Below are 19,885 nucleotides of genomic sequence, written 5' to 3'. Positions count from 1 at the left end.
CAGCCAAAAAAAGTAACTGATTTTATAACAATGAACTAGAATCAAAAAAATTGTTGAATTACATTTAAATTTAATAACGTAGGTACTTGAATATTTTGGTTTCCATTGAGGTTTTAACTTATTGATGCTTCACGGGTGGAGTGCAACCAGGAATATGCTCACTGAGCACCAGCCGGTCCTGGAGAAAGGGCCTGTGATCGCATTCCCACAACAGGAGGGTTTCCTGCAGCAAATCTCCAATTTCCTCTCTGTTCACCCATGTCCGCCTTAGTGTACTTGGACGGTGGGGACTGCTTCCCCCAACCCTGTGGTCTACGTTTTTTCTCTCACTTCTTGAAAAGAACCTTAAAACGAGAAAAAGAGACGATTATCTTTTTATAAAAATTAGAAAATATGGATAAGCAGAAGAAGAAACTTCAAAAGCCAAATTAAAGAAATAAAACAATAATTTTGTCACCCGGTGGCAACCAGGGTTTAAGAACGTGGCACACATCATTTTGTGTCCGCACTTTTCAAATGGGCTCGTCTCACTCACATTGCTTTGTAACAGCCGTTTTTATTGTACAATGTATTAGTCGGGTCAGGAAGCAATCTTTCTCCGCCCAACTACTAATTATCCTCCAGGAGCCCATCCTGTTTCTGAAATGTGATGTTTTTAGCAATATTCTACCAGACTCTTGGGTCGTTTCCAGATTTTCAAGTGAACAAACGCTTAAATGTTTCTCTTTCTGCCGAAGTCTTTTGCGTAAATTCAGGCATGAGCTTTGACGTCAGAGAATTTTTGCCCTGACCACCCTTTCAAAAGCAACTTGAAACCTTCCTGGTCTCCCCTCTAGAGCGCCTTCCGGCTCGCTGTGTGCAACATCTCCCCAAAGTGAACTGCACAGGGGAGAGGCCAGACCGTGTCGGAGCCAGGGTGGCGGCACTTCAGAGGCTTCCCCTGCGTGGCTGACCAGGGTCACCGAGAACTCGAGCCCCCAGCCCCCCACCGCCGCACGCAGCTGTGCCGCAGGGTCAAGCGGGGGTGGGATCCCCGGGGGCCTCCGGCTGGGGGTGCGGAGGCACGGGAGGGGCGGGGGTGTCTACCCCCCGGGCTGCGACCCCAGCCGGGCTTTGTCTCCGCAGAGCTACAGGGCGGTGGCGTGGGGTTAATCCAGGGTCACAGCTTCCTCCGGATGCAGGGGCGGGGGTCGTGGCGCCCTCTCCTCCACACAAGCCCAGGACCCCCAGGACCCCGGCTCCGCTCCTTCTGGGGCTTGAGGACGCGCAGAACCAGGCTGGATGGCGCCTCCGACGCCCCCCCTCGTCCCCCAACCTGCCGGCTCCCGTGCAGCCCCCTGAATGCCACCGACCCCCGAGAACCTCTCGGCTCCCTAAGAACCACCCGAACGCCCCGAACCCAGGCGGGCGGACCCGCAGACTCCCGTGACTTAGGGGGCGCAGGGCACGGGCGGGGGTCATCGGGCGTGGCCCTTGCAGGGATTGGCGGAGGCCTCGATACTCTGTATCAACCGCGCCTTCCCGCCGCTTCCCCGGACGTGCGGGCGGAGCACGTGCGCGCCGAGCGTGGAAGCGGCCCCGGGCGCCTGGCGGGGGTGAGTTGGGGCGTGCGGATGAAGGTGAGTGAACGAGAGGGGCGTCCGGGCGATGGTGACTGAGTCCGGCGTCTGGGGCGTGCCGCCCGGGAGGCTTCTCGGGCCCCGCGGGGAGAAGGGCGCCGGGAGAGGTCTGGCGGCGCAGGGCCACGGCCAGACGGAGGTGTCCGGCCAGGACGCAGAGCATAGCCGCCTGCCCCCCGCCCCCTCCGGGCCGGGTCCCCTCAAGTGTTCGGGGTGCCCCCCGAACCCACTTCCTTTCCGAACTCCAGGACCCTCTCCATGAGCTCGGCCCTTGGCCTCCTTCCCGCCCTTCCTGGAGCCGGGTGGGGCGGGGCTGTCGGCGCTGGGGGACATCCGGGTCCCTCGAAGGGTGCGGGGTCGCGGGCCTCCTGCAACTCACGACGGGAAGAAACGTGGGGCCCCGAGGCAGGAGCCCGTGACAAGGCGCTGAGGCCCGGAAGCGGCGGCGAGAGCGCGTCCCCTGGCGGGCGCCCTGGAAGCCCTGCCGGGAGGAAAGAGCTGGAAGCAGGCCAGACCCTCCGCCGGGAGCGCGGCAGTTCTCCGCAGGTTCTCTCAACCCTTGCGGACAGCGGTTTGGCAGCAGCGACTGAAAACGCGCCCTTTACCCTCGCCTCCAGGAGCCTGTTCCACAGAAATGAGGTAGTTGTGGACACAGGTCTGCACGTGCTGTTTGAAAACGCCGTCGCCAGCTGCCTCAGCGGCCGCGGCTGGCAAGCTGCCGGCGTGCGTTATGGCCGCGCCTCGCACGGGTGCTTTGCAGGACCCGGCGCAGACCGGGAGTCATGCCTGCGGTGCTGGCCCGATTGAGTATCGCCATAAGCAAACTCTCTCTGCTGTTAAAACTTGGTGTCTGTTTGCATAGTTAGACGGTGATGTTTTAGAACAATGCAAAGCCTTCGGTCCAGCTTGCCGTGGCTCACCTGTTTGCGTCGGGGTGGGAGGGCGGCAGAGCGGGCTTTTGGGGTGCAACGGGCCACACGGAAGCCAGCCTGGCCGGGCCCCCGCCCTCGGTCCTTTGCAGGTTACCTCAGCTCTCAGCCTGTGCCTCACCGGGCAGAGCGGGAAGCTTGGTGTCCGCGGCGCTGTGAGGGCAGGGAGCCCAAACTCCAGCAGGGCTGCGCCGGAGGCCGGCACGTGTTCACTTCTTTGTCTCGGTGCATTCCCTCCCCCCACCCCTTTCACTCTTTCTCTCTTTCCTTGTTTTCGTCCCTCCTTCTTTCCTTCTACCCTTCCCTTTCTAACTTTATTAATTTGTCGAACTAGAGCAACCCTTAAACGTTTGTGGTTTTCAAATATAAGGGTTTTCCCCCCCAAAATTAAAATAGTTAAAAGCGAATTTTGCTGGTCCCGCCTCAGCGGGCCTCTGACTCCCCTCCGAAGAAGCGCCAAGGGCGTCTGCGCAGCCCCTGGCCCGCGGCCCCGCCCAGCCGCTCCAAGAGGCCTTGCTCTCCGTCTGGCAGATGCTGGGGGGATCTGATGACCCCAGCGCAGGTGGGCCCGGCCCCATAGACCCCGGAGAAGGAAGGAGGAAACGCAGTGACAAGCGGTGTGAGAAGTGGGGGAAACACAGAGGTGGCACGGCGGGTGAGGGGCACGAGGGCACCCGACGGAGGTTCCAGGCGTGCGGAGTGAGAAGTCTGGCAGCAGAGCAGCGAGCTGGGTGGGCCTTGGTGCACCGCCGGGGTCTACGCTGTTGCGCGGGGGGGGGGGGGCCCTGACGCGCCACGATACAAGTACCTGTGGCGGGAGAGAGGCATCGCATTGTTGGTCTGAGGATTGATGTGCAGTCAGCCGATCAGCGCTGGTGGTGGTCCTGACTGTCCTCTTGTTTGCAGACGGGTCCAACCCGACTCGGGATGCAGAGCTTCCTGCAGCTGCTGAGGGGAAGCGGAGGTGCTGGCCTGCCCTTGGCAGACCTGGTGACCCTCGCCGGCAGGCTGTGCCGGGAGGTACAGTACGACCCCGCCCAGGTGCAGCCCTTGGTCGCTGCCGTGCTGGACAGCCAGCTCCGCCTGTACCTCTTGGACAACGCGGACGTGGCCCTGGTGTGCGCCAGCGTGCTGGCCCAGCAGGAACAGCACCGGGCTGCCTGCCAGCTGCTAGAGGTAGGACCGGGGTGGGGCGGGGCGGGGAGAGGGCCAGCAGCCCACACCAGCCTGAAGACGACGGAAATGCCCGGAAGTCAGCAGGAGCCTGGGGAGAGCTGCTATAAACTGAGCCAGGGCCGTTCACTCTCACTGTACTAAGTTCTAACTTGCCTGCTAACCTGAGACGGAACTGTCCATCTATCGAATCCCTCTGGTCCTGGACCAGTGGTCCTGGCTTGGAAAGTGGTCCTGGCTTGGAAAGTGAGGCAAGCAATCAAACAGACCCAGGACCGCAGTCCCTTAGCTGCTGATCTGCATTCGGGAACTCTGAAACCACAAGTATCTTTGTCAGTCCTCTGGTGGTACTTTGAACCTCAACTCAATTGGCATCAAACCTGAGCTGCATTGATGGGAAACTATTTATGTCTTTATTTATCCACTTAATGTTACTGCAGTACGTTTTGCTACCCAAATCCTGGTATGTTTGCTTGCAGGATGCTTCCTGTCCTAGATCATACTGGGATAGTGCAAATTATGTAGTATATACCTGTGTTACTTCCTAAAGTGTGAGGAATTCTGAATTCCAAAATACATCTGGTTCAAAAGGTTTTAATAAGAGATTTGGGGGCCTGTGTTTCCCTCTTTCACTCCATATTACAGTCCATGCATAACTCATGCTGAGTTTACCTTTAAGATACTAAACTCTGCCCAGTTCTTTGTTTTTGCTCCCTCTCCCCCAAGCCCTGCGGCACCCTCCTGGCGCTCACGCCCCACTGCCGTGTCCTCTCCTGCCACCTCTATCTATTAGTCTTCACGTAGCAGCCAGAGGCAGTTTTAAAACTGCAGATGGGACCACGGTACGTGCCGAGGTGCGGGCCCAGAGCCTGCCGTCCCGTCCTGGCTCCCGCACAGTGGCTGTGCTGGCTGCTTGTGGTTCTGGAACTCCCGAGATCTTTGTCTTTTGACCTTTGTGCATGCCGTTCCCTCTGCCAGAGGCTGGACACCACTCTGTGTGGCTGGTGCCTTCCTCCCTGTCTGGTCTCTGCTTTAAATGTCACCCCGTTGAGCTGGTGCCCCCTTTATTCCCAAGGACTTAAGGGAGCCCTCATCCCTCTCTGTGGCTCCTTCCTCAGCTCACGGTTAGAAACCTGTCTTATTTTTCGTTCCGTGATCCACCTCCCCTCCTGCACTGCAGGCCCCAGGAGCAGGGGTGCGTTAGTTCTGCTCATTAAAGGATCCCCAACACCCAACATAACACCTGGAACATAAGAGGGCTCAGCCTTCCACATGTTAGAATAAATGGGTGAACACACAGGGCTGAAGTAGCTGCCGTGAAGGCAGTCAGTGATGGAATGTGAGTGTGACATCAGTGATGAAAAACTCCCAGGAGAGGGACTGTAACTCAGGATGGTCCAGAAGTGTCTCTGAGGAAGTGATGTGTTCTGAGCCCTGAGAGAAAGGATGGGGCTACCGCATCAAGAAAGGGCATTTCCCGCCAGGGCCACTCCTGCAGGTGGGGAGGCTCCGAGTGGGTTCCCTGTCTGACGGTAGTGCCGATGATGTCTCCATCCTGGCAGGAGACTGCAGGCCTCAGCCCAGCAGGATGGGCTTTTTCTGATGCTGTTGAGAGAAAGCTAAATGATCCTCAGCGCCTCCCTCACCAAGATGGGCCTGAGAACACTGGGGTTAAAGGCATGAACCACATACTGACCACAGGGGCTGTGTCCAGGGGAGGCCCACACTCAGCGTCCTTGGCCATCGCTAAAGTCTGGTTACATGACCAAGCCGCACTGGGCTGGGGAGCTGTTACTGGCACAGACCGGGACCCCTTCATCCCCCTCAGCTCAGAATGAACTCACTGAGCCCCAGGGGCCCGCCCTGCTGGTGGGAGAGAAAGGCCTTTCACGCAAGACGGGGATCAAGCCTCAGGCGCCTCGCCTGACCATGTGGTTCTCAGCGCGGCTTGGCCTCTTGTGTGCTATGGCCACAGCCCGGAGTTGGCCTTCCCCTTGCCTGGCCCTCACCTGGGGGGGCGAGGGAGAGCTGTGCCTGCCTCCCATTCGTGGGAGGGCCTGCTGGGACAGGAGCCTGGCCATGGGGCTCATGCCCTCGGCGCGGGGCACCAGCGAGCGGGTGTTCTTAGTGGTCAGGCTGGGTGTACAGCGGGGCTCCGGGGCAGGTGAGCGTGCTGGGTCTCAGCAGGCTCTTGTCCACAGGGATGCCGGGTGCCGGGTGGCAGCCTGAAGCTGGTGCAGCTCTGGAATGACATCCAATACCATCTGGTCATGAAGAGGCTCGGCGTGGCCACGCTGACCCCGGTGCAGAAGTTCCGGTGCAGGAAGAGGTAGGCATCGGCCTTTATCGGCACTTATTCCCTGGTGCTCCCAAGGGATTTGCCCTCCAAGACCATAGAAGGACTTAGGTGAAGTAGAGGCAGGGAGATAAGAGAAAGCAGTAATAGACAGAGGGTCATAGGCTCCACAGCAGCGGGTGCCCGCCACTGAGCCTCCTCTCCACCGCTCGGCTGGCTGTGGGGATGCTTTCCTACGTGTGCCTGCAGGGCGAGGACAGGGAGCTGTTCCCAGGACCCAGGCCAAAAGTTGTAGCTGCAGCAGGAGCCGCTGCCTGTCAGTGAGGGCCTTGCAGTGAGGGAGGCGGCAGGTGGGCACCCTGATCTCACTCGCTTCCTGCAGGATGGGTGCCCCTCAGCTCCGCTAACCCCATGGTCAGGCTCTGCAGGTGCCTGGCCCGGATCCCAGCACGGCCCCTCAGGGCTGCAGGACCTTTAAAAGAGAGATAAAGGTGAGGGTCTGCCAGCACCACATGAGATACACATAGTGCTTAGAAGGCCATCTGGTACACGGTGGCTGCTGGACAGATGTTGCTAATATTTACCACTGTGACCGTTATCAGCACTCGGTACACGTCACGACTGCTAGTTACCATCATTGCCACCGTAACCGTTCATGGATAAGGACACCAAGGCACAGAAGAGTTAGTCACTTGCCTGGTTACACGCTACAGATATGCAAAGGCAGTATTCCAGCCTAGACGTTGAGACTGTAGAGCCTTTGTTCTTGACCTTGGGTGTCCCCCACTGGCCAGGAGGGGCTGCAGGTCTTTTTTTTTTTTTCTTTTTTTCTTTTTTTTTGCGTTATGTGGGCCTCTCACTGTTGTGGCCTCTCCCGTTGCGGAGCACAGGCTCTGGATGCGCAGGCCCAGCGGCCATGGCTCACGGGCCCAGCCGCTCCGCGGCATATGGGATCCTCCCAGACCGGGGCACGAACCCGTATCCCCTGCATCGGCAGGCGGACTCTTAACCACTGCGCCACCAGGGAGGCCCTAGGGCTGCAGGTCTTGCTCTGAGCTCCTGAAAGCCCAAGTGACAGGAGTTTCTGAGCCATGGACCTGGTTGATGAAAGAAGAGATGGATTCCTTTTGGATCAGACAGAATTTTTCTCATGGTGCCCGCCCGATACGTCCTCAAAGCCCAGCAGTTAATCAGCCTTGAGGTCTTCAGGGATGCAGTCAGGTCCCTCCATATAGGCTCTGACAGCCTGCCAGAGGGTGGCTCAGCAAAGTAAATGCCTTGGGGACCAGCATGCAGTGTTTGTGAAGAGGCCTCTGGTTGCTGGGCGTTACTAGAGGTGCTGGGGCCCTGCTGTCCTGGAGCTGCCCGCGGGTGTGGATGACGGACAGTAGACCAGGAAACAAAGCAGATCCCGTAATTGAGAGCAAGGAATGCTAGACGGAACTCGTTCAGTAGAGGGCTGTGACTCACTGGCCCTCTGCTTGTGGTAGGGCTGCAGCACAGGGCTGAGCCTTGGAGAGGCCTGAGCACAGGGAAGGCGTGCTCTGGGCATAAGAAGGGGTGACACTGGAGTTACAGCAGATGGTTAGTGCAGGAGCAGAGGTGGGAGGTTCTTGGAGTTTCTGGGAGTGGCCATGGCTGGGGAAAGAGTTGTGTCAGGATTGACTCTAGAGGGATTTGCCAATAGGTTGAATATACTGGAGAAGGTAAAGAGAATAAACCTGGCTGCAGGGCTCTTGGCCTGATGGGCAGGGACGTGGTGGTCTCTCACTGGGATGCGCAGGGGACGGCGTGGGGAATGGGAGATTGAGCTCCACTGGGATGTGTGGGGTGTGTTTTCGATGTTCATGGGGGTTTGTTGTTGAGTTGGCATTTGGGTAGCGAATCTTGTATAGACCGGTGCTGTTTGTTTATATGTCACTTTTTTCTTTTGGAAAAATTCTAGTATACACTCAGTAAGGAGGGCAGCATCGCCAACCTCAGCACCCCCATCCCCCAGCTTTACCAGTCACGGCCGCTGGTCAGTGAGTGGTACTGGAATCCCTGGTGAAAGTGTGGGGTGTGGGCCCGGGCAACACGAGACCCCTCCCTTGTTCAGGGGATGGACCCGGGGACTGCAGCACACAGTCCTGCAGGGGAGGGGGGTGGCCAGTGAGAGGACAGGAGGTCCAGGGGAGCACAACAGGTGCATTCCGGAGAAGGGGGGGTCTGTAACCGCCTCCTCACTGTCCTCATCCAGGAACCCACCGCCCGCCTCCCTCTGCCCTGACGGCCTCAAGAGCCGGAACTTCCCCAGAGAAGTTCGCCAGAAGCTGCAGGACTTTGCTTTGGGTGTGAGCGCCAACCCCAGCAAGGCTGAGCGGGTAAGAGCAGATGAGAGCGAGGCCAGGCAACCCTCCCCTTAGCCTACCCTCCCCGGTCCTTAGGGGACTCCCACCCTTAGGTGACATCACCACCCTTAGGGGATTGACCCGCATCCTCAGCCACACCTCTCCGCCTCCCCAGTGGCCTATCTGCCAGGGCGCTGGCGTTCTCCGCCTGCCCTGAACTGCCCTGGGGACGGCGCCCTTTGGCTGGCAGCCGCCTGCACACGTGGCGGGGTTAGTTTCATCACGGGAGTCTTAATACCTCGTCATCCAGGGTGGCTGCAACAGGTGCTCACTGAGCACTCACCGCGGCCGGGACTCCAGCAGGAGGGATGCGCGGCTCAGCTCTCGGGAGCAGCTGGAGGGGGCAGCAGTAAGAGCGTTGCCGCTCATAAAGCTGGCCTGCGCCCTTCTCTCCCGGTCCAATCAGCGGGTCTCTCCCAATGATCGCCCCGCCCCTTCTCTCCCGGTCCAATCATCAGCAGGGCTCTCCCAGTGATTGCCCCGCCCCTTCCGGGTCCAATCAGCGGGGCCCTCCCGGAGCTCCGTGCTGTGGCCCGTGGTGGTTCGGATCTGGCTCCTGAGGAAGGACAGGTTCCTGATCGCAGGGTCGGTCGTGGCCGACGCGCTCTCGCACCGGCCCGGCAGGCGGGCGGTCAGTGGTTTGATGGCGCCTCGGGAAGGTCCGGTTTGCAAGCCCTGCCGAGCCCTCCCGGCTGTGAGTGGCCGTCGGGCGGGCGGCGGCTTGAGGAGGAACAAGGCCAGAGGCCGCGGCGCCGGCCCGCGTGATGCCCCAGCCGCCCTGTGTCCCGGCCCGCGGGTGTCCCGGCCCCGCGTCTCAGGAGCGGGCTGGGCAAGCGGCGTGTTGTTTCGGGGCAGGAGGACCTGGCCTCGGAGACGCGCTTGACCACGGAGCAGGTCTACAACTGGTTCGCCAATTACCGGCGGCGCCAGAGGGCCCTTGTGCAGCGCGCGGCGGCAGCCCGGGACTCGGCGGAGGACCGCATCGCGAGGGAGGCCGGCCCGCGCGCCCCGCAGCTCACAGGCCAGCCGCACCTTGGCTCTGGGTGCGTGGACAGGCCTCAGTGGTCGGGTGAGTGGCCCCTCTCCCAAAACCTGGGTCTAGGGCCAGGCCGAGGTAGGGTCACTGGTTGCAGGACAGGACCCTCTCTGCCTGCACGTTTGGGACTTCACCCTGTGGGAAGCGAGATCTCTGAAGCTGAGGGTCAGGTTGGGCTCCGGGTGGACCCAGGTGGGGCTGCAGCAGCGTTGCATTGAGAGGTTACCTTGCGGCCAGGAGTCAGTGGGAGGTGAGCCAAGCACTAGGAGTTAGGGTGTTCTGGGTTCCTAATTATGGGTGTTGGTTCAGACCAAAGACAGATCAGGGGACAAACAAAGAATACTGGGCAGCCAGCATGGCCGTTCTTAACCTGCTGGGAAGGAAGCTGGGACCCTGAGCATCACCCAGCTTCCCCTCCTGTCTTTTAGCAGGACCTGAGGAACGTGTGTCTGTACAGACCCGGGAGACCACCCAAGGGCCGTGGGAGCCACTGGTCCTGGCCCCAGACTTCTCTGGAGACGAGACCATGCCAAAGTCACTAGCTCCCAGGTACTGCCACCCACGTGGGCCATGGGACCGTCCCCTGTTCAATTCCCCAAAGGCAAACCCGCTGTCGTGGTCTGTTTCTCTTTAGCATTTGGGTATGGTTGGTATATCATTAGGTTAGTAACAGCCAGCATTTCTTGAGTTCCTGCTACAGACCAGGCCCTGTCTAACCGCTTCCCCTCACCCTGTTGCCCCTGTGGTGCTGCACAAACTGCTGTGAAGAAAGTGCCGGCAGCAGCAGGACTGAGTCTGAGTGTGGGACCAGGTCCACATCTGCGTAAACATCAAGCTGTGCCCACTTTTTCCATTTACACTTGTGTTTTCAGCGTCTCTCATGACACCACCTGGGCTGGCACCTCACGTCCAGGCTGGCACTACCCAGGTGTGTGGCCTTAGGCAGGTTCCCGTGACCTCTCAGTGTCTGCTTTTTCTCCCCTGTGAAATGGGGATAGTGATGGACCCTGCCATGCATGTCATTTCACAGACTGCAGGGGCAGGGGGTTGTTAACAAAAGCCCAGGAGCAGCATCTGAGACACGGGGAGCATTTGGGGGATATTTTAAGTCTTTACATTATTAACTGATGCCTCACATTCCTGTAAGACCCACCTTCATTTAATCAGTCAACTATTAGGTTCTTGCTAATCATTTGCAGCCTTCAATATTGTGGAACAATGCTTCATTGAAGGCCCTTGTAAATAAACGGCTAATGTGTCCTAGGTTTCCAGCGGTAGTATTTTTTGTGTCTCTGGAACCCTTGCAGCCCTAGGGAGAACTGTGAAGGCAGCATAATTGGGGTGGACCCCACAGCCATCTGTGGCTGCATTGAGTCCGGAGCCCAGATTCCCAAACTGGGCTGGACTCTCCTCCCAGGCCCCACGACCCCGGCCTGAGGGAGCCTCTGCCCACCAAGGGATGGTGTTTGCTCTGCCCCCCAGGTCTCTGCAGGGCGGTGAGATGTACCAGGAGGGGCCTAGCCATGACCCTGCTGCTCTTCCTCCCGTCTGCCCTGGCTCTGGTTTCTGTCCTCTGGCTGCTGGCAGCAACATGCTGGACCCCTCTCTGGGTGCCCCCGAGTCGTGGCTGATGTCTCTTGCACTGGCATCCTCCAAGGAAGTTTCCTTCCAGACTAGGCAACTGATCCACAGTCACGGGCTGGACCTCACGATGCGCCCTGCAGGTGCTCCTCTGGCTGTGTCCATGACCGCTCTTGGTGAGGCCAGCCCCACAGGTGGGTCTACGCTAGACAGACCATGTGTTTCTACATCAGATGCTTCAACTGCTTGTATGTCATTTGATGGGGAAGAATTCTGAGGGGCCAGGACTTTCTGCTTGAATCTCATGTATTTGATTAGACCCCAAACCAGTGCAGTTGGAACAGGCTCTTCCCACCAACAGCCTGGATATTTTTCATTTTATTTTTGTTTTCAAAATAAAATGTGGACGTGACTAAAAAAATAAGATGGTGAGGAAAGAGTTAAATGAAATGGCTGCCACCCCTGTACTCCAGTCCCTGTAACTAACCAGTCAACATCTGCTACAACAGAGGAGGGCTGAGCTGTTCAGACTTCCAGCTCTCTCGTCCTAGTTTCTTCCTTAGTTGTAACTGTCGCTATAAATACCTTTAAAGAATACGTATTCAGGTATATATTTTGTGCACCAAACACAATAGCATCTTGTGACATCCCAGCTTCTAAGGAGGATGTTGGCACTGAACTCAGCCCGTCACCTAAATTTTTTAGTCTTCTGTGGTTCCATACAGGTCGTCTTGTAGTTTGTCATTGCCTCCCTTTTTTCTTACTGCTTTTACCACATCCCTAACTTCTTGCAGTGTCTTAAGCATCCCCTCTGAAGACTTGTTGCTAGGGCCGCCTTCTTCCTGCTCCCAGTCTGGTGTGGAGCCGTCATCCCAGGAGCACCTTTAACTGCTTCCCTGGGTTTGCTTCAGTGTTTCCTTAATTGCAAGTCTTGTTCTTTCTTTCTTGACTCTTGTTATGTTAGAGAATGTCTTTAATTAACTTTATAAGAAAGGGTGCCTGCAAGGTAGTGTCTGTTTCCTTGCATCTTCTGAAATTGTCTTTAAACCGCCCTCAAGTTTGATTAATGACTTGTCAAGGACAGAATTCTGAGTTTAAAATGCTTTTTCCCTTAGAAATTTGAAACCAACATAGCATCCAATTATAGCATCCAATGTTGTCATTTTAAGTTAAATGTCATTCTGATGTTCACATATTTTTCCTTTATTGGAGCTTTATATTTTTGAAGTCTTGGTGTTCTGAAATTTCACAGTGATGGTCCCAGGTGTGAGTCTTTTGAATTCACTTTGTTGTAAAGCTTTTCAATTTAAAGAACCAGAGAACAAGGTCTTCTTTAAGCTCTGGGCACTTTTTGTTATTTTCTTTGATAGTTTCCTCCTTCCAGTTCTCTCTTTAGAGCACAAATGTTATTTGGATGTTGGAAATCCTGGACCAATCTCCCAAAATGCTTACCTTTTAAAAAAATTTTCTTTTTTATTGTATGTGCTTTTGTCTTAAACTCTGTCTTCTGATATTTTGACAGTTATACATTTTAAGAGAACTCCAAGCTTTCTTTTCTTTTTTAAAAAATTTTATTTAGTTATTTATTTGGCTGTGCCGTGTCTTAGTTGCGGCACATGGTGTCTGTAGTTGCAGCGTGCAGGCTCTTAGTTGAGGCATGAGGGATCTAGTTCCCTGACCAGGGATCGAACCTGGGCCCCCTGTATTGGGAGCATGGAGTCTTAATCACTGGACCACCAGGGAAGTTCCCCAAGCTCTCTTTTCTTATTTCTGATTTTCCTTTCTTCATAGATCATGTTACTTGTTTTTGTTTTTTTAATAAATTTTTTAAAATAAATTATTTATTTTTGGCTGCGTTGGGTCTTCGTTGCTGCACACGGGCTTTCTCTAGCTGTGGTGAGCAGGGGCTGCTCTTCTTTGTGGTGTGCGGGCTTCTCATTGAGGTTGCGGAGCATCTGCTCTCGGTGCATGGGCTTCAGTAGTTGTGGCGTGCAGGCTTCAGTAGTTGTGGCTCACAGGCTCTAGAGCACAGGCTCAGTAGTTGTGGCACACGGGCTTACTTGCTCCGCGGCATGTGGGATCTTCCCGGACCAGGGCTCGAACCCGTGTCCCCTGCATTGACAGGTGGATTCTTAACCACTGCACCACCAGGGAAGCCCTGATTGTATTACTTTTTTTTTTTTTTTTTTCTTTTTGCGGTATGTGGGCCTCTCACTGTTGTGGCCTCTCCCGTTGTGGAGCACAGGCTCCGGATGCGCAGGCCCAGCGGCCATGGCTCACGGGCCCAGCCGCTCCGCGGCATATGGGATCCTCCCAGACCGGGGCACGAACCCGTATCCCCTGCATCGGCAGGCGGACTCTTAACCACTTGCGCCACCAGGGAGGCCCTGTATTACTTTTTTTTTTTTTTTTTTTTTTTTTTTTTTCTTTTTGCGGTATGTGGGCCTCTTACTGTTGTGGCCTCTCCCGTTGCGGAGCACAGGCTCCGGATGCGCAGGCCCAGCGGCCATGGCTCACGGGCCCAGCCGCTCCGCGGCATATGGGATCCTCCCAGACCGGGGCACGAACCCGTATCCCCTGCATCGGCAGGCGGACTCTTAACCACTTGCGCCACCAGGGAGGCCCCCTGTATTACTTTTTATAGAGGCAATATCTTATATTTCTCTTGAGTATCCTAGTTAGAAGTTGCAGAAAATGTGCTTTCTTGCCTGAAGGGGGGAATGTTGGGGTTGTGGATTCAGGCCCTTCCTTGAACAGAGGAGGAAGAGGTGCCCCAAAGAGGAAGAGCCTGGAGACTCATTTCTCTGACGCAGCTTTTCCATCTGATCGAATTGGTCTTTGATTTCAGAGACCTTTTCTTGTCCATGTTTACTAACAAGGCTGGAGTTGGGATGGGCAGTGGCCAGCCTCATACTGGGAGGAGGGAAGCTGGTCTTCACACCATGTCCAGCCTGTGTGAGGGGTGTGTTCTCTGGGAATTGGAGAGCTCCCTGCTGGTTGCCTGAGCACCTTGCTTTCCCTCCCTCCCTGCAAACCTCTCAGGGTCCTTGGCCCCTGCTTATGCCCCAGCTTCCCTTCAGACACCCCCCACCATGGGATCAGACCTGTGCCCTGCATCTGCAGAATATGGACATCTCCCACCTGCCCATTACCCTTCCCATGACACTCCCTTTGTTCTAGGCTTTGGGCTTTTTATTTCTGTTTTTCTTGGAGGAAGAAGGTAAAACCCACTGATCTATTCTGTGTAAACTGGAAATGTTCAAATTAGCACTTAACCATATTTCCTGGACTTCAGACTATCTGTAAAGTTCTGCAGGAAAGGGAAAACAGCAGAAGGTGGAGGTAGAGTCATACACCAAATGGTGAGGAAGGTCTAGGCTCTGGCAGACAGGAGGGAGGACTGTTGTTTGGGGTCTGAGATCAGGGATGCATGCTCATTTTACCACCTGGATAGACTTAGGGCAGCAGTGGACCTTCCTTCTTAGCTCACTTTGCTCCTAAATGTCTGTCGACCCAGAATTGATCACGTCCACAGTGGCTTGCCTTTTAGGGTGAAAGACAGACACCCTGAGAGATTTTCTACAGTATTTTAAGTAGAGAGAAAAGGCAAGGTAAGGTAGTAACACCTGGCACTGCAGTGAAATCATGGGGAAACCCAAGGTGAAAGGGGAGGGCAATGGCCGTGGGCTGGGCCAGCCTGTGGTGAATGGGGGACACCGCGGGGTCTCTCCTCAGACAGCTGCAGTGGGCGTAGGGCGGACTGGGGTGCTGAGTCTTTGTTTGGCGCTGGGGCTGGCGTGAGATCTAGAATGACAAAGAGAAATTTGAGGTCAGCAAAACTTGACATTGTTTTGGTCTTTGGGAACCGGCGGAGGCCACTGGCATCAGCAGTGGTGGCTGCCCTTTCCTCAGCGCGGGCGCCGAGGCTGGGGGCTGGCCAGGCTGGAGGCCACCTCTCCGCAGAGGCCTGTGTTGTGCTGCATGTAGACTGTGCTCCATTCCCCCAGCACTGGGTTGTAATTTCTTCCTGTGCAGGATTCGCTGACCCTCCCAGCATCAACGCCCAGAGCACGTACCTGGAGGAGGGTCCAGGTACCAGCGGTGGCCGAGCAGAACCACAGGCGAGTGGCTTCCTGGTGCCCCAGCCTCCACTGCAGGCTCCTGAGTTCACCCTCACCCAGAGGTAAGCTGCAGAGCCACAGGGCTCAGGTGACACTTCCTACGGGCCGTGGACAGGGTTCCTGGTGCACAGACTCACCATCTCCAATGGTGCAGAGTGCGTCCTTTCCTTATGGGTTTCTGGAAACCTCAACAGTCCCCCATCCTACACCTACTGAAAGAAGATGGTAGTCTCTCCCTCAGACAAGCATTGGAGCAGATACGGGCATCTGTTCTGTGGATGGTGCTTAGGCCTTTACACTTCCCCAGAGGTCTCCCTGGGCCCTGGCAGCCTCTTTCAGGCATTTTCTTTTCCCCAAAGACTGTTTTAGCTTCTGGACAGCGTCAAGATCCTGATTGTATATTCCAAATTGGAGTTTTAAAGGGACTTGGGACGGCCGTGAACAGCCTAGGTGCTGTGGACTGTGGCCAGTGGAGGCCGTGGCAGCGTCCAGAGACTTCACAGGAGGCGATGTCAGGCCAGGGGTCCTCCGGTGGAGAGGGAATCTACGATGGCGGCCGAAGGACAGGGTCCCCAGGGTTCGGGGTCTCCCAAGTCTGGGAGCAGAAGGCCAGGTGCCCAGTGAGGGCAGAATTACTGGGGGACATGGGAGAGAGGGGAGCAGCCTCCCAGGTCACAAGCTCTGCGGGAACGGCCAGATGGTGGGAAAATCCAGACCACGCTGATGGACTCACTGTTCCATTTATGACCGGGAGCCACAGAGAGCAGCCACAGGGCCCCTCATGGCCTGCTGGGCCTCTCCACTGGCTGTATCACCCTTGGACTCCAGTGCCCCAGCTCCTCCTTGCTCTGATCTGGTAACCTAGTTTAAAAACAGCTTCATTGGGATGTAGTTGGCATAAAGTAGACCAACATGTTCAGATGATGCACAGGACAGTTTTCCGAGTGTGACTTACGTATCTCCTACACACCATAGCTGTGCTGCTAGTCACGGGTCCCAGGGCTGTTCCCGCCCCTGCCACCCCAGGACCGAGGACCTGCTTTCTTTAGCTGCGTTTTCTAGAGTTTCATATAAGTGAAATCATACAGCGTAGACTCTTGTTTTTGGGTATGGCTTCTTTCACTCAGCCTGACTACTTTGAGACCTGCCCCTGCTGCTGTGTATCAGCACCCCTTCTCTTGCTGAGTCCGAGTGCTTGGTGTGGATTGTCATCACCTGTTGGCAGGCGTTTGGGAGCTCCTGGTTTGGGGCTGCTGTGCACATTCCCGACACGTGGTGGCCTGCGTGTTTGCCTTCGTGTCTCGGGGGGGTGTACACCTAGCCGGGGGGATGACTGGGTCACAGGGTAAGTGTGGTTTGACTTTGAGGGACTGCATGATCATTGTCCCGAGCGGCTGCACCTGCTTCCCCTGCCGCTCCCCCTGATTTGGTCCTAAGGACCTCTGGGCTCCCTCACGCCTCAGGCCTGTTCCTTCTCGTGACCTTCTCTTCCTTCACATCTCTGCTCACCGTCCCCTCCTCTGTGAGCCTGCCCTGATGTGCCCTCTGACTCCCTGAGCCACCTGCTCAGGGTGTCACACAGGCCCCTCCAGCATCTTGCACACGCGAGGGCCCTGCAGGAGGAGGCCGTTCCCAAAAGAGAGTCCGGCACCAGGAAGGGCTTCTGATGGGCAGAAAGCTCTCAGGGTGTGGCACTCACAGTAAACAGCATGAGCCTCAAACAGGGCCTGGCAAAGGACCTGTCCTGACAGTGTCCCTTTTCCAGCCCCCCGGAGCTGGCCCCGGCCCCGCCTGCCTTCCCTGGCCCCGTGTCGGCCATGGACCTGGGCCAGCCCATGCCCTCCAGCCAGGTGAGGCCTTCCTATGAGGTACCGTGGGTTTCCCTCCTAACTCCTGGGTCCTCAACTTGGGACTTCGGAGTGAATAAAATGGGCAGAGTTGAACATGGGGCAGGGATGCCTCAAGGCTGGACTTGGGTGGAATGAGAACTGGGAGGCAGGTGTCATGGGCAGTGTTTCTTAATGGAGTCCAGAGGGGGTGAGTCCCAGGGTCAGGGGTGACCCAGATGGGAAGGCAGAGCCCACAGAGGGTACCTCCGTGTGTGATGCTGTGTTGGCATTCCAGGTGCAGTGGCCCGACGACCAGACCTCCAGCGACGCCTTCTGGGGAGCCAGGATGCTCCTTGAGCTTTCAGGGGGCAGCCTGGGCTGAGCTGCCCCTCGGGAGCCTGGCCAGTGCTCCAGGGGAGCAACTGTGGACATCTGGTAACACAAGTTACACAGCTCTGTCCCTACAGAAGAAGGAGGTCCCCAGCGTTCCCCGGGCGGGGGTTCTGCTGAGAAGCACTGAGGGCTTCTGAGCCCCCTGCCATGTTTGAATAGTTTGGTTGGCACCTCCCTATACTGCAAGAAGCATCTGAGAAACATTCGTGAAGTCAGAAGTCAAAGGTGGTCTGTTCTACTCGGGCAGCAGCAGCTTGCAGTCGAGCTCCTGGGCAGGCAGGCCCCTCTTCAGAGAGGAGGGGGTGGTACTGCAGCCACCCTCCCGCCTGTGCTGTGACGGGCCGGCCTTCTCCGCCCAGCCCCTTGGTGAGTGCGGCGTGGGCCGCACATAGGCACGTGTACCTTCCCCTCCCCGTCGTTGTGATCCGTTGTGTTTGCCGACCAAGTGTTCTGTTCAATTAAAGTTTAATGTTCTGACACCCCCCTCCCCTGTTCACTTAACTGTCCTGGACACCTGCCCCTCCCAGGCCTGGCCCCCATTGCACAGCGCGAGGGCACTACTCCACGCATCAGGACCTGGTGAGGGATATTCGGATCCTTTCCACCGGCTCCGTGTTATAAGCAGCGTCCCGTGGGCACCTCTGCGCTCTGCCCCTTGCCTGGTCATTGTGCCCCGGGAACAAGGAATTGCCCCCAAGGTGGAAGCGGCGTGCCGAGCGCACAGGCCAGGGGCTGAGCTTTGACACCCAGGACTGTCCCCTCCGGGGATGGGCCCTTGACCCTCACCTACCCATCCTGTTGGTCGACAGAACTGGTACAGCGGGGAGCAAAGTCAGGTTTGTGCCCTCGGGGCTCACAGGAGAGTGGGGAGAGGCAGAGGGCTACGGGGGCACTTCCAGGTGCTTGCTGGGGGGTGGGGTGACGTGGGGGCAGCTGCGAGCCTGGGACGCCTGAGCGGACACTGGGAGCTCCCCGGGAGCGGTGTCTCAGCCGAGACCACCAGTGCTCCTGCAGCCCGGCACGTCCCATCCTCCTCGCCAGAACTGCAGGCAGGGCTGAGCATCACGAGTGACAGGCGTGCCACTTGGATGGCCGCTCACATTCCAGGTTCCCGGAAACTCAGGGCTTTCGGTTTGAAAACATTTCCGTATTTTGAAACAATTGAAAACTGGCCAAAAGTTGAAAATGGGGTACAAAGATCTTTCCTTTGAGCCATTTGAGAACAAGTTACTGACCTGCCCCATCATATTCCCCTAATACTTTTATGTGTTTCCTTCAGATAAGGAATTCTACACATGCACAGCACCTCCATGGAAATCAGGCAATCAGTCCTGGTGCTTTACCGCCTCCTAATTGGCCAGACCCCATGAGAGTTCAGGTCGTTGTCCCTGTAATGCCCTGGTTGTGAGAGAATCCAAATCTGCCCCATAGCACTGGCTGCCTTTACTCAACAGGGCTTTCAGTGCCCTTCAGCCTGGGACAGTTCTGGGTTTTCCTGCCCTTCCATGACCTCGACTTGAGGATTGCAAGCCGGTTACTCTGCAGAATGTCCCCCAAAGTGGCCATGTCTGATGTTTCCTTGTGATTTGGGGTTTGCATTTGGAAGGAATATCCCAGAAGTGATGCTTGGTCCTTACTGCGTCTTCTGGGCGGCGCGTGTTCTTGCTCACCTCACCCCATCGCTGATGGTGTTCATCTCCATCACCTGGTTAGGGTGTTGCAGACCAAGCTTCTCCACTGTAAAGTTCCTCGTTTTCTCTCTGAGTATTTTAGGGGGTGGTGCTTTGAAGCCATGTAAATATCCTGTTTCTCATCAAATTTTCTATTAACTAATTCATTAGTTTCCCTAATGTGCTTACCTAATTCTCAGAATTCGTGAACACTTGACTCTCCCTTTTACCCCAGGTCTAGGATCTCAGACATCACCGACATTCCCCACACATGCACACAGTGTACACCCCATCACCAGGAGTCACTCTTCAACTTTATGACTTACCCTTCACCCACACGATGACTGATGTAAATAACTGAGTTCCACAACGCATTTTACCCACTTTTACCCACACAGCCTGTCCCTGCATGAAGCACGCTCTTCAAACTCACTCACCCTCATTCAAATTCTGCACAACATGTCAGCACAATTAGTGAACGTGCTTTAGGGTTAGGGTTAGGGGTTATAACGCCCTGGGCCGCTGTAGGGTGTGCCACCTCTCGACCTTCCCAGGAAACATGTAGAGCTCTGGGCCTGTCCTGGTATCCTGTGGCCAGCAGACCCTGGTTGCCCTGGGTGGGGACTGGTCCCAGTCAGAGGTGGGACTCTGGTGAACGGGTCTCATGAGGACCTCTAGGGCATTTTCCTCCCTCCTACCCTCGGTAGACACTGGGCTCCATCCTGAAAGTCCCAGAGCCCTGACTCAGCCAGCTGCATCAGGTCTGCTTTGGAGAAAATGGACTAAAGTCTCTGGAGCTGACCCTTGACAGAGCGGACCTCCTGCGGAGGGCCACCTATGCCGTGTCA

General features: G+C 56.3%; 1 protein-coding gene across 2 annotated transcripts; it reads left to right on the top strand.

Annotated features, from left to right (window-relative positions):
- Positions 1–3,475: 3,475 nt before the first annotated feature.
- Positions 3,476–17,435, top strand: ANHX (anomalous homeobox). Of its 2 annotated transcripts, XM_060118867.1 has the most exons (9): positions 3,476–3,724; positions 5,923–6,050; positions 8,257–8,380; positions 9,263–9,476; positions 9,872–9,992; positions 10,926–11,218; positions 15,060–15,207; positions 16,911–16,995; positions 17,270–17,435. In XM_060118867.1, exons 1-9 carry the CDS (start codon positions 3,476–3,478, stop codon positions 17,354–17,356), a joined length of 1,449 nt encoding a protein of 482 aa, XP_059974850.1. In that variant the 3' UTR covers positions 17,357–17,435. The 2 variants fall into 2 exon arrangements, with proteins under 2 accessions (XP_059974850.1, XP_059974851.1); XM_060118868.1 differs by lacking the exon at positions 10,926–11,218 and having other exon boundaries at positions 15,079–15,207.
- The last annotated feature ends 2,450 nt before the right edge of the window (positions 17,436–19,885 follow it).

Source organism: Mesoplodon densirostris, chromosome 15 (genome assembly GCF_025265405.1).
Source record: "Mesoplodon densirostris isolate mMesDen1 chromosome 15, mMesDen1 primary haplotype, whole genome shotgun sequence".
Classification (NCBI taxonomy): domain Eukaryota; kingdom Metazoa; phylum Chordata; class Mammalia; order Artiodactyla; family Ziphiidae; genus Mesoplodon; species Mesoplodon densirostris.
The sequence above is the reverse complement of the archived record's forward strand: the minus strand, read 5'-3'. Positions and strand labels throughout refer to the sequence as shown.

What these genes read in the sequence shown, in the direction of transcription:
- ANHX (XM_060118867.1), top strand. Translation starts at nt 3,476, where the DNA reads ATGCAGAGCTTCCTGCAGCTGCTGAGGGGAAGCGGAGGTGCTGGCCTG. An exon ending in AAGTTCCGGTGCAGGAAGAG is followed by an intron (nt 6,051 to 8,256) that starts GTAGGCATCGGC and finishes GTCCTCATCCAG; the next exon opens with GAACCCACCGCCCGCCTCCC. An exon ending in AGCCCATGCCCTCCAGCCAG is followed by an intron (nt 16,996 to 17,269) that starts GTGAGGCCTTCC and finishes TTGGCATTCCAG; the next exon opens with GTGCAGTGGCCCGACGACCA.